The 13,390-nt window shown below is 39.2% G+C and overlaps 1 protein-coding gene across 2 annotated transcripts in view; it reads right to left on the bottom strand.

Moving 5' to 3' along the window:
- MELK (maternal embryonic leucine zipper kinase) overlaps window positions 1-13,390 on the bottom strand; it is a 78,177-nt gene that overhangs the window by 53,828 nt on the left and 10,959 nt on the right. For both annotated transcript variants that reach the window (XM_057725112.1, XM_057725111.1), the window contains exons 5-8: window positions 10,428-10,571; window positions 9,445-9,513; window positions 7,605-7,697; window positions 570-668 (exon numbers count right to left, since the gene is read on the bottom strand). In XM_057725112.1, the coding sequence (XP_057581095.1) occupies window positions 570-668; window positions 7,605-7,697; window positions 9,445-9,513; window positions 10,428-10,571 (405 nt within the window). The remainder of the gene's footprint in view (window positions 1-569; window positions 669-7,604; window positions 7,698-9,444; window positions 9,514-10,427; window positions 10,572-13,390) is intronic.

Consider the following 13,390-nt stretch of genomic DNA (forward strand, 5'->3'; position numbering starts at 1 on the left):
CCCCTCCCTCACCAGCCCCATAACCACAAATCTACTTTCTATCTCTAAAATAGATGATTTTAACAAAGTTTACAGTACTCTTAATTGTGGTTTTACTGTACCTTAAAGCCAAATTTTACCTTCAAAAAGAAATAGTTTCTCTTATTTTAACATAACTCAAAAGAAAAATGTGATTTAACACAGCAACTTACTAAAGCATCATTTCAGGATACAAAACAAAAACGCTTACCAGGAAAATCAGCTTACATGTTTCCTCTCCCATTTGTTTTTGTTTTGTTAAGCTTCTTACTGAAGAAGTATAATATACATATAGAGAAGTACACCTATCATAGGGTACACCTTGATAAGTTTTCAAAAATTTATATTTCAAAAACAAATATACAAGTATAAGCAGCAGCCAGATCAAAAACCACCATGTCTCTCAGTCACTACCCACCTCCAAAGAGTAACCACGATCCTGACTTCTAATAGCATATATTACTTCTGTTTTTGTACTTTTATAAATAGAAGCATATAGTTTGTGGTACAGAAAACTTTTACAGTGGAATTCTGTGCCTTGTAATACTCACCATAATCTTCTTGTACAAAGCCATGACATTATCATCATCAAATGGGAGAAAGCCACACATAAGCACATATAAGAGTATGCCCATGCTCCAAACATCTGCCTAAGAAGGAGAAAAAAATAAGTAAAAAAAAAAAATTAGAACGCATTTCAAAATAGCAGTACACAGAATCTTCACAGAGCTGGAAAAGAGCTCAGAGACCATCCAATTCAACCCACTCATTCTACAGTCTGAAGCCCAGAAAGGAAGGCTGTCCAAAGTCACCCACTCAATGGCAGGCCACCCAGGTAGGTCTCTTGACTTCCAGTTCAGCGCACTCCCCTCTAATGCTTAATAGAAAATCATTTCTAGTTGGCTGGGCTGGGTTGGACATCATAAGGAAGATGCGGCTAGGTCACTGATTCTGAAACACAAAACTAGCACAACTGAGGGTTTATTACATATGAGGATTATCTAAACATACATGAGGATGTCAAAGCAAGTCTTAAAATTCACTACTGATAATCTGCAAATGTGACTAAGCTGCACTGTGAAGTCCTCTCTATGTAGAGAAACCTTAATAAAGTTCAATAATTGACTTTTCAAGGATCAAGGCTAGAAATTAGCCTGCCAGCACAAACAGCCCTACAAATCTCAAAATCCCAGAAAGGAGCTTAACCTTTATGTAAGACATCCATGCCACCAATGGTTGAGAAGCCACAGTTCCCACCTTCATTTGAGCCTTAGGAAAATTTTAAGCGGTAAAAGGAAAATCTAAAAAAAAAAAAAGGTTGAGGGGAGGGGACAGAGGGAAGAAAAAGAGTTAAAATAACTTCAGCAGCACCACACATCTAGGTAGTACCTATAACACAAATCTCACACCTAGTCCTGCCTACTAAATCACATCAAATTATTAGGACTCAACTAGGAAGCCCCGAGTGAACAATTTACTTTCAAGCAAACACCTGATTTTTCTTCCAAGCTGCAGAACTTCAGAAATTAACCATTTAAGCATAAAAGATGTCAAACGCTTCACCTATAAATTGAGTCTTGATGGCATGGCACTCCTGACCAGGTGTTACAGTCAAGGTAAAGAGGATACACAGCAAAGAGTGAGCTAACATGGCCTCGTCAAATGCCATAAGAAGAGGTCAACAGAGGGATTATGTCTGAGGTGAAAGGAAAAGGTGAAGAAAATAATAGTAACATCCCCATAGAAATCCACCAAAGCCTACCAGAGAGAAAAAAAGCAGAAAAGGTATTCAGTTAATGCATCAAAGCACCTCCACTTCACTGTTTTGAAATGGATATGAGAATAAATTAATCAACTAAAATCACAAACCAAAGCAAATACAAGTAAACCTAAAAGCTACCAACTGCCAAATAAGAAAAAAGTAATTGGGGGGAGGAGGGGTTTGAAACAACTTCCTCTGAGAAATTACGAAAAGAATTAGAGGGACTTCCCTGTTGACACAGTGGTTAAGAATCCACCTGCCAATGCAGGGGACATGGGTTTGAGCCCTGGTCCAGGAAGATCCCACATGCCTCAGAGCAACTAAGCCCGTGCGCCACAACTACTGAGCCCATGTGCCACAACTACTGAAGCCCACGTGCCTACAGCCCACGCTCTGCAACAAGAGAAGCCACCTCAATGAGAAGCTGTGCATGCAACGAAGAGTAGCCCCTACTTGCCACAACTAGAGAAAGCCCACACTCAGCAACGAAGACCCAATGCAGCCAAAACTTTTTTAATTAATTAATCTTTAAAAATGGAAAAAAAAAAAAGAATTAGAGATGTATACCATGGCACATTCCTTAAAGCATGATCTGGACCATGAGCAACAGAACAACCTAAAGTACTTTTTTAAATTTAAGTATACAAGCAGCTCATGCAGCTTCATACCAAAAAAGCAAATAACCCAATCCACAAATGGGCAGAAGACCTAAATAGACGTTTCTCCAAAGAAGACATACGGATGGCCAACAAACACATGAAAAGATGCTCAACATCACTCATCATCAGAGAAATGCAAGTCAAAGCCACAATGAGGTATCACCTCACACCAATCAGAATGGCCATCATCACAAAGTCTGGAAACAACAAATGTTGGAGAGGGTGTGGAGAAAAGGGAACTCTCCTGCACTGTTGGTGGGACTGTAAGTTGGTCCAGCCACTATGGAAAACAATTTGGAGGTTCCTTAAAAAACTACAAATAGAACTACCATATGATCCAGTAATCCCACTCCTGGGCATATACCCAGAGAAAACCATAATCCCAAAAGAAACTTGTACCATAATGTTTATTGCAGCACTATTTACAATAGCCAGGACATGGAAGCAACCTAAATGCCCATCAACAAATGAATGGATACAGAAGATGTGGCATATATATACAATGGAATATTACTCAGCTATAAAAAGGGATGAGATGGAGCTATATGTAATGAGGTGGATAGAACTACAATCTGTCATACATAGTGAAGTAAGTCAGAAAGAGAAGGACAAATATTGTATGCTAACTCACATATACGGAATCTAAAAATGGTACTGATGAACTCAGTGACAAGAACAAGGAAGCAGATACAGAGAATGGACTGGAGAACTCGAAGTATGGGAGGGGGCGGGGGGTGAAGGGGAAACTGAGAAGAAGCGAGAGAGTAGCACAGACATATATATACTACCAACTGTAAAATAGTCAGTGGGAAGTTGTTGTATAACAAAGGGTGTCCAACTCGAGGATGGAAGATGCCTTAGAGGACTGGGGCAGGGAGGGTGGGGGGGACTCGAGGTTGGGGCGTCAAGGAAGGGAGGGAATATGGGGATATGTGTATAAAAACAGTTGATTGAACCTGGTGTACCCCCCCAAAAAAAAATTAAAAAAAATAAAAAAAAAAAATTTAAGTATAGTTGATTTACAATGCTGTACGGCAAAGTGACTCAGTTATATACATGTATACATTCTTTGTTTATATTCTTTTCCATTATGGTTTATTCCAGGAGACTGAATATAGTTCCCTGTGCTATACATTAGGACCTTGTTGTTTATCCATTCTAAATGTAATAGTTTGCATCTACTAACCCCAACTCCCAGTCCATCCCTCTCCATCCCTTTCCTTTCCCCTCCCCTCCTTGGCAACCACAAGTCTGTTCTCTATGTCTCTGAATCTGTTTCTGTTTTGTAGATAGGTTCATTTGTGCCATATTTTAGATTCCACATGAGTGATATCATATGATCTTTGTCTTTCTCTGACTTACTTCACTTAGTATGATAATCTCTAGTTGCACCCATTTGCTGCAAATAGCATTATTTTGTTCTTTTTTATAGCTAAGTAGTATTCCATTGTCTATATGTACCACATCTTCTTTATCCATTCACCCGTTGATGGACATTTAAGTTGTTTCCATGTTTTGGCAATTGTGAACAGTGCTGCTATGAACATGTATTTTTTTGAATTATAGTTTTACCAGGTATATTCCCAGGAGTGGGACTGCTGGATCATACAGTAATCCTATTTTTAGTTTTCTGAGGAACCTCCATACTATTTTCCATAGTGGCTGTACCAACTTACATTCCCACCAACAGTGTAGGAGGGTTCCCTTTTCTCCACATTCTCTCCAGCATTTGTTTTTTTTTTTTTTTTTTTTTGCTGTGCACAGGCTTTCTTTTAGCTGCGGTGAGTGGGGGCTACTCTTCGTTGTGGTGCGCAGGCTTCTCATTGCCATGGCTTCCCTTATTGCGGAGCATGGGCTCTAGGCGTGTGGGCTTCAGTAGTTGCAACACATGGGCTCAATAGTTGTGACTCACGGGCTCTAAAGCACAGGCTCAGCAGTTGTTGCACATGGGCTTAGTTGCTCCTCGGCATGTGGGATCTTCCTGGAGCAGGGATCGAACCCGTGTCCCCTGCACTGGCAGGTGGATTCTCAACCGCTGCGCCACCTAGGAAGCCCCCAGCATTTGTTTTTTGTAGACTTTTTAACAATGACCATTCTGACTGGTGTGAGGTTGTACCTCACTGCAGTTCTGATTTGCATTTCTCCAATAATTAGTGGTGTTGAGCATCTTTTCATGTGCCCACTGGCCATCTGTATGTCTTCTTTGGAGAAATGTCTATTACGGTCTTCTGCCTATTTTTCAATTAGGTTATTTTTGTTGTTGTTGTTGAGTTGTATGAGTTGTTTGTATATTTTGGAGATTAAGCCCTTGTCTGTTGCATCATTTGCAAATTGAAGTATTTATTTTAGATTCCTAAAGCCCCACCTTAGAAAACACAACCAAAATCTCTAAACATACAGCCCTGAGCTCTGCATACTTTAACAAGTACCCGCAGACAACTCCTTAGTACACTGTTCTTAAGAAACTGTCCTAGAAAGATGGAAAGTTGAACTAAAATGGATAAGGAAAGAAGATCCTATAGGAAAATCTTGATCCATTCAAATCAGCAGGGCCTCATCACCAGACCTGTAGGAATCTTGTGAGCATAAGGTATGTGATTACCACTCCTTCTAGGAGACCGGATGGAATAGTGGAAAGAGTACAGGTGTGTGGTAAAGCCTCACTCCACTCAAATCTTGAGGCACTTAATTTCTGAGCCTCAATTTCATGATCATCTTTATCTTATGAAACAGTAATAGTATTCACTCCAAAGGATTTTTGTGTGACAAATGAAAATTACAAAAAGGATCTAGCATGTGAAACCCTTGTGCACTGTTACAGGAATGTAAAATGTTGCTGCCACTATGGAAAACAGTATGGCAGTTCCTCAAAAAATTAAAAATAGAATTACCATATGATCTAGCAATTCCACATTTGGGTATATAACCAAAAGAACTGAAAGCAAGGTCTCAAAGAGATATTTGTTTCTATCAGCATTATTCACAATAACCAAAAGGTGGAAGCAATCCAGTGTCTATTCATGGATGAATGGATAAATAAAATGTGATATATATATATGCAATGGTATATTATTATGGTATATTATCCAGGCTTAAAAAGGAAGGAAATTCTGATACACGGGACACAACATGGATGAAGCTTGAAAATACTACATCATGTGAAATTAAAGCAGTCACACAAAAAAACAAATATTGTATGATCCCACTATAAAAGGTACCTAGAGTAGTCAAACTCATAGAGATAGAAAATAGAACAATGGTTGCCAGGGGTGCAGGGCCGGGGGAATGGAGAGTTACTGTGTAATGGGTACAGACGCTCAGTTTTGGCAGATTCAAAGAGCTATGGAGATTGGCTGCACAACAATGTGAAAGCACCTAATGTTACTGAACTGCACGTTTAAAAATGGTTCAGATAGGAAGTGTACACTTATAAATAGTTAAGATGGTAAATTTTATGTCGTGTATTTTACTACAATTGAAAGGAAAAAAGGATCTAGCGTGATTCCAGGACTATGATAAATACTCAGTAAAAGTTTGTCCCCCTTCCTACGATGCATTGAGAAGGCCATAATATCTTTCTGCTGGTATTTCTGCCCAAAATGCGTAACCCAAAACTAATCACAAGAAGCATCAGACAAATTCAAATTGAGGGACATTTTACAAAATAACGGGCTTCCTCAAGGATGTCAAGGTCATGAAGATAAAGAAAGCCAAGGAACTCTTTCAGATTAAAGAAGACCAAAGAAACACGACAACGCGATGCATGACCCTGAATGGAATCCTGGGCTGGAGGGAAAATACAGCTACAAAGGACCGTATTGGTACAATTAACATCATCTGAATATGAATTGTGGATTAAATAAATTGTATCAGGGACTTCCCGGGTGGTCCAGTGGTTAGGAATCCGACTTCCAATGAGGGGGATGCAGGTTTGATCCCTGGTGGGGGAACTAAGATCCCACACGTCAAGGGGCAACTAAGCCTGCAGCTCTAGGACCCTCAGGCCACAACTAGACAGAAGCCTGCGCACTGCAATGAAGATCCCGCATGCCACAACTAAGATCCAATGCAGCCAAATAAATAAATAAATATTTAATAAATTGTATCAATGTTAAATTCTCTGATTTTGATAACTAAAGTGTGGTTATAAAAGAGAGAGCCCTTCCTTTAGGAAATATACACACAGTATTTAATGATAAAGGGGTATGATGTCTCCAACTTACCCTTAGTTGGTTCAAAAAAATAATACACATAGATATAAACATAGAGAATGACAAAACAAACAGGGAGACATGTAAGTAATTGTGAAGTTGGCTAAATATATACGGAAGTCACTCATTCCATATTTGTGACAATTCTATAAGTTTGAGATTACATCCAAATAAAAGGTCACCAAACACAAGTTAGTCCCCATCTTCTCATGTTACAAATTAAGTAAACTGGCATATCTCAAAGTTTCTTCCACATGACACCAGTTCCAAAAGATGCTCCACATAAAAAGTGGATTCTGTAGGCACATAAAATTGAGACCAGCTGCTATCTGTGATGTTCTACTCTCAAAGGACATTATACAGGAACATATTAAGATTTGGAGATGTGCTGAAAACTGCTCAACCCAGCATTTCCACAGCTTTTGACAACTAAACCTTTTTCACTTTATGATACTAATATCAGCAAAATCAGTACTCCAGAGAGTGGAAGGGGCTGTCTAGCTTGCGGTAGCCAGTGGTTAGGCAGGCAGTACCCGGGCCTTCTGAGCCTGGACCTTACACAGGACTGCTGGCCTCGAATTATTGCCTGCGGACAAAGTATGGGTTTTCTCTGTGCTAACCAACATCTCCACAAACTGAGCTTAGAATCCTGGCCTCATACTCTACCTGGCTGAACTAACCAGTCTAAACTATGGCACTGTTAAACACAAAAGCAACCACAGCATGGACGCCAGAAATACATCCTTGTTTCATACGTATACTATGTATTATTATATTTATTCTAAGTTGTTCATTTCACTTATTACTTTACATATCTCACACTCTGAACAGACAACTCTTTAATTAACAAGTTTATTTCTTACCTCGTTACACCCTCAACACACAGTGCCTGACACTACAGGTCACCAAGAAACATATATTGATTACATACTGAATTAATGAGTGAATAATTACCTCTGATCCCAGATATGATTTGCCTTGTATTAACTCAGGTGCAGCGTAAGCAAGACTCCCACAGCAAGTCTGCAGGTGATAATCCTTGTTACCCTGCCAACAAGATAAAAATGAGATACTTATTAACTACAGCCCTTAAGAGAATTAAAACTCTGATAAACATTCTTTCAGCACAAGCAAAGAGATGCTAGATGAAGAATAACCCCAAATAATAAGAGACTTTTGCTGCCAACTCAATACTCTGCCTATGTGCATGCCTGCACGTGAGGCTTCCTCTTCTCTGGATTTCCAATACCACTATCACCTGGCACGAAAAAAATCCTTCTCCCCTTAGCTCATTCAGGTCAGGTTCATATTTTCCTAGGCATCCATTCACATAATAATCAGCTTAGCATATATCCAAGCACCCATGTCTTCCTACTCCGAAGTACTCAAGGAAAAAAGGATTATTTCTCTGTTGGAACCTATCTCCAATATCGAATCCTTACAAATACAGAAGAGTTTCTTTTCCCCTAGAGGGAAGCGAGGAAATGCTACACAAAACACTGCCTTGGGAGTCTGTTTTCTAGACTCGGCTATAACACAAATCACGACCTGAGCTTCCAAATCTGTTCAAATGAGGAATCTTCTCAATTTCCTCTGGTCTCCCACAGAAATATGGAGACATAAGGAAAATGATACCATTGCCCAACACTTCTACAGAGTTCCACAAATGGCAAATGACTTGTGAAATTGTGAGATTTCATTTACAACTGCAACAACACCCAGAAGTAAGCTCCTCAGCAGTAAGCTGAGGCCACCCTCTGCCAGCCAAGCCCTGCTTTTTGAGATGGTGTCTTGTGGGTTGAATCTGCAGCAGCCATACATAAAGGCTAATGGAGATGGTCACAAACATCCTCCACTGCCTCCTGTGAGGAACGTCACTGAAACCATTATCTGCTCAAAGTATGCTTTATCTGTGCTGCCTGCCAACCAAAAAAATGCCGCCTAGCATTTGGTTGCCAGACACAAGACTCCACTGACAATCTCTGAAGAGCCAAGGGAAGGAGAGGAAAATCAGAAAGAATCAGACATTCAGCCAAAGGGGCAAATCTGCTTCCCTCTGCACCCAGCTAATTCTGATTGGGGCAGGAAGTAATCATGGGACTCCAAAGGGCTGAGACGGGTCTGAAATGTCCACATTCCTAATGAGGGCAGACAGCTCATTGTAAAGACTGTGAGTACCATCATTAGAGAACTCGGGAGGAAGCTTCCAACAGCAGCCACCCAGGAGAAAGTTCAAAGTCACCTCAGAGAGAAGGTATGCTGGAGAACACCAGTACCTAACTATGGAGTGCAAATTAAGGAAAGATATCATGGCATAAATTGTGAAGTGCACAGGGACTTTTTCCTTCTTCTAAGAAAAGGGGATTTCTCTCAAAATGTAACTGATTGTTAGTTATATAACCGTTTGGATAATAAAGAACAGATCTGCACTAAATTCCCAAAATTCATATCTAAATAAACAACAGCATCATCTCGTGGCAACACACTCCAACGGCAAACACATGGTGAACTCAGCATTCATGCTGTGATGGCCTCCTGTCACCTCAGTACTGCAAACTCTCTCACAGCATACCCAGGGGTCTTCAGCAGGACCAACCCTGGACCCAGAGCAGTGGTTTTCAACCTTGGCTACATATTAAAATCATCTAGAGAACTTATAAAAAGCATGAAATTCAACAGTCTTCTCAATGGATGCAGCCAGGCTCAATAAAGACTAAGTGAAAGTCAGTGTAAGACAACATGCTAAGAGGGGCACTGACAAAGGAAATAAATCCACTTTTATCCCTTCACGTACCTTGGGTTTTGCACAGAGACCAAAGTCAATCAGCTTTAATTTATGATATTCATCAAACAGCAAATTTTCCTGAAAAAACAAAGATATTTTCATAATTATATACTGTCTTCCTTATATCACATCCCACCTCTAGCTATTTCTAAAATCACTTTAAGGTTGTTTATATTAAACAGCTTGGATATAAGACTGAAAAATCATTGAAAAAGAATGAAATGACGCAAAGAACAAAGGGAAGAGAAAAGAAATGTTGATAACCATCCTGCTTTCCCTCAAGACACATTAGCATAAACCATTTTCTTCTCGGTGCTCTGAGGTTCGACTACAAGCAAACACAATGTGTGTGCCAAAGGCAAGTCTGAGCAAAAAGAGTGAATTCAAATCAAAGGGGTGTTTATAAGCAGAGGGAAAAGGATGGAAACTGCCATATCTTGTTAGACCAAGTCTAGGTCCCTAACCCTAGTATCAAATAATATTAAAATCCATGTTCACCATCATGCATATTAGTCAGAGCCTACAGATTTAAGAGTATCAAATTTTTATTCTGTCCTTGAAAAGTAGTCTGTCTATTCCACTGAACTGTTCCTTTCTGAAGTATAACAGAATTACAATTAAAGGAAGATGGCATCAGGAAAAGAGTATTGAGAGGAAAATACTCAATGACAATATTCTCAAAGGAAATACTCAAAACTCTTCTTTCCTAGAAATAAAACCCTGAGGTTTATATTCCACAGCTGATTACAAAGATATTTATAATGTCACACACAATTAACAGAGAAATAGAATGCCAGTAATAAGTCCAACCAGAAGAGCCTACTAGGAGTCAAAAGTCATGGAGGAAAAAGAAGTGCTACATTAGGAATGGAACAAAAACAACAAAAAGCAAAGCCCAGACAAATTTAACCAGAAAGAACATCTGGAAACCTAGTAATGACAGGTAAATGATGTTGCGCTCTCAGGTGACCATCTGGGACACAGTCACTTACTGGTTTGAGGTCCCTGTGAGCATAGCCCTGGCTGTGCACATAAGCAACTGCAGACACTATCTGACGGAAGACAACTCGGGTCTCCTCCTCCGACAGGCGATCCTGGGAAATTATGTAGTCAAATAGCTCTCCTCCAGGGCAATACTTCAGGGCAACAGAGACACAAAAATATCGTTACTACTTACAAAAATCACTTCAGAGGAATTTAAAATAAAAAATTACACTTAACTCAGAGATTTTTAAGCAAGGGAACGAACTAAGTAAGACATATTCAAAAATACACACTCAGTATTCCAAGCACGAGAACAACAGCTCTTGGTCTCAAGCAGTAAGTAGAAGTAGAACCAACTACCACTGTGATTTTAAGCTCATTCAGGGTTTTTATATTTTTATAGCAAAGTATTAAAACCCATTCTAATCTTAATGTACTCACACCTAATGTAGTTACCTGAAACAAACAAACACAAACCCAGCAGCAATTATTGCTTCTCCATCCTGAAGATCAGTGATTTTCAGTCTCTACCAGAAAGAACCCAATTCTGCAGACATTCCTCAAAGGCTATGAGAGAATGGGTACCAGAGCACAAAGCTCTAAGTTTTCTATCCCTTCTTTTCCAGAGCAGCTCCACTATTCTGTAAACTGGGGTTTCCATTTAAGATTTCATTTCATTTTAGCAATATCGAATAAAATTATAGCTAGTCTTCGACCTCATAGGTTCACATTTAGGAACTGTTCCTATAGATAGACTCTCACATCAAAAATGATGCACGTTTAAGCTCATTCACTACAGCAGCATTGCTTGTAACAGCAAAAGACTGGAAACAATCCAAATGGGCTCACACTACTTAAATTATACCACAGGTATAAAACAGCATTCCATGCAGCCATAAAAAGAAAAACAAAAAGAGGAAACTCTTTATGAGCTGATATGAAACAATCTCCAATATTAAGTGAAAAAAGCAAGGTGTAAAAGAGTATATATATATTGACATACTGACTTGCAAAAAGCATTATGCTGAATAAAAGAAGGCAAACACAAAAGGGTACACACTGCATGATTCTATTTATATCAAGTTCTAGAATAGATAAAACTAATCTCTGGTGACAGAAATTAGGCCAGCGATTGTTGAGAAGGCCAGTGGGAGGGTGAGGTTACAGGGATTAACTTTAAGGGTCAAGAGAAAACTTTCTGGTGCAATGGAAATGTTTTACACCTTGACTAGGGTGGGAAGTACATGGGTGTGTACTTTTTTCAAAAACTATGTACATAATGTGTTCATTTTCTCATATATAAATTTTACCTAAACAGTCAATTTTTAAAATGGTATCCAATAAGATTTACATAAAGACAACAGCCTACTTTGTATTTTCAAATAAAGAAATACAAAATAGAGTGAAATAAAAACATCGAAAATCTCTGTGAATACGCATAGATGGTCTCCAAGCTAAAATGTTAAATAGGGGAAAAAAACAAGGTACAGAATAAAATTATCCTATGTGACCATTTGTGTGACAGAAACCAGTAAGCTATACATACACATAAATATATGTGAAAACACACAGATATATATATAAAATATACATAGGTATTTCTAAATATATGGAAAATACATAGGAAACCGAAAAAGTAAGTGATTGACACAAGGGAAAGGAAATAAGATGACTGGGATACAGAGGAGAGAGAATTTTACTTTTCAATATATACTCTCTTGTATCTTTTTTTGCTTCTTTGTTTTCTTTTTTTGTTTTATTGGTTGCATTGGGTCTTCAATGCTGCATGTGGGCCTTCTCTAGCGGTGAGCAGGGGCTACTCTTCGTTGCAGTGAACAGGCTTCTCATTGCGTTGGCTTCTCTTGTTGCGGAATACAAGCTCTAGGCGCGCGGGCTTCCAGTAGTTGCAGTGCATGGGCTCAGTACTTGCAGCACGCAGGCTCAGCAGTTGTGGCTCACAGGCTCTAGAGTGCAGGCTAAGTTGTTGTGGCACACGGGTTTAGTTGCTCCACGTCATGTGGGATCTTCCCCGACCAGGACTCAAACTCATGTCCCCTGCATTGGCAGGTAGATTCTTAACCACTGCACCACCAAGGAAGTCCCTCAACTTTTAAAAAGGCTTTAAATTCACCACTGAAAACCATGTGGGTGTATCTAGAGTGTAATAAAGAGAAAATGGTCCTTCATCTGAACCTTTCAGCATTACGAACTTTAAAATGTGCTTTTAAAACAGAGCTAATCTGTCAAAATGATATGCAGTTACAAATAATTTGGCTGAGACTGAGGAAAATGAAATGAGATGAATGATACACGTTCTAAAGACTTTACATTTCAAGCCAAAAGGGGCAGGTTAAAACTTGAAAGAGTTTGGTTCAAATAACATATACATTAAAGTCCACCTATAAGCTATGGGTTGAACTGAGTACCCGCCAAAAGATATATTTAAATTCTAACACCAGTGAACGCGACCTTACATGTTAATAAGGTCTTTATAGATGTAATCAAGTCAAAATGAGGGCATACTAGATTAGGGTGGAACCTAATCCAATTGTTTGTGTCCTTATATGAAGAGGTAAATTTGGACACAGACACACAGGTAAGACAACACCATATGGAGACAGAGGCAGTGATGGTGCATCTATAAGCCAAGGAATGCCACGGATTGCCAGAAACCACCAAAAACTAGGAAAGAGGCATGGAACAGACTCTTCAGAAGGAACCAACCTTGTACACACCCTGATTTCAGACTTCTAGCCTTCAGAACTGTGAGACAATAAGTTCTTGTTGTTTTAAACCACATTTGTGGCAGCCCTAGACTAATACACCATATAAATGAATCCTTCCCTCTAGGAACAAATTCTAACATATTCTGTCCACTCAAGCACACCATCCTATTAGGTGGGTATTAAAAGGATACATTTACAAATGTATCTCTAATTTATTATGTATGCCTACTTGATCTAAATTGTCA

The sequence above is a fragment of the Hippopotamus amphibius genome, chromosome 2 (assembly GCF_030028045.1).
Source record: "Hippopotamus amphibius kiboko isolate mHipAmp2 chromosome 2, mHipAmp2.hap2, whole genome shotgun sequence".
Lineage (NCBI taxonomy): Eukaryota > Metazoa > Chordata > Mammalia > Artiodactyla > Hippopotamidae > Hippopotamus > Hippopotamus amphibius.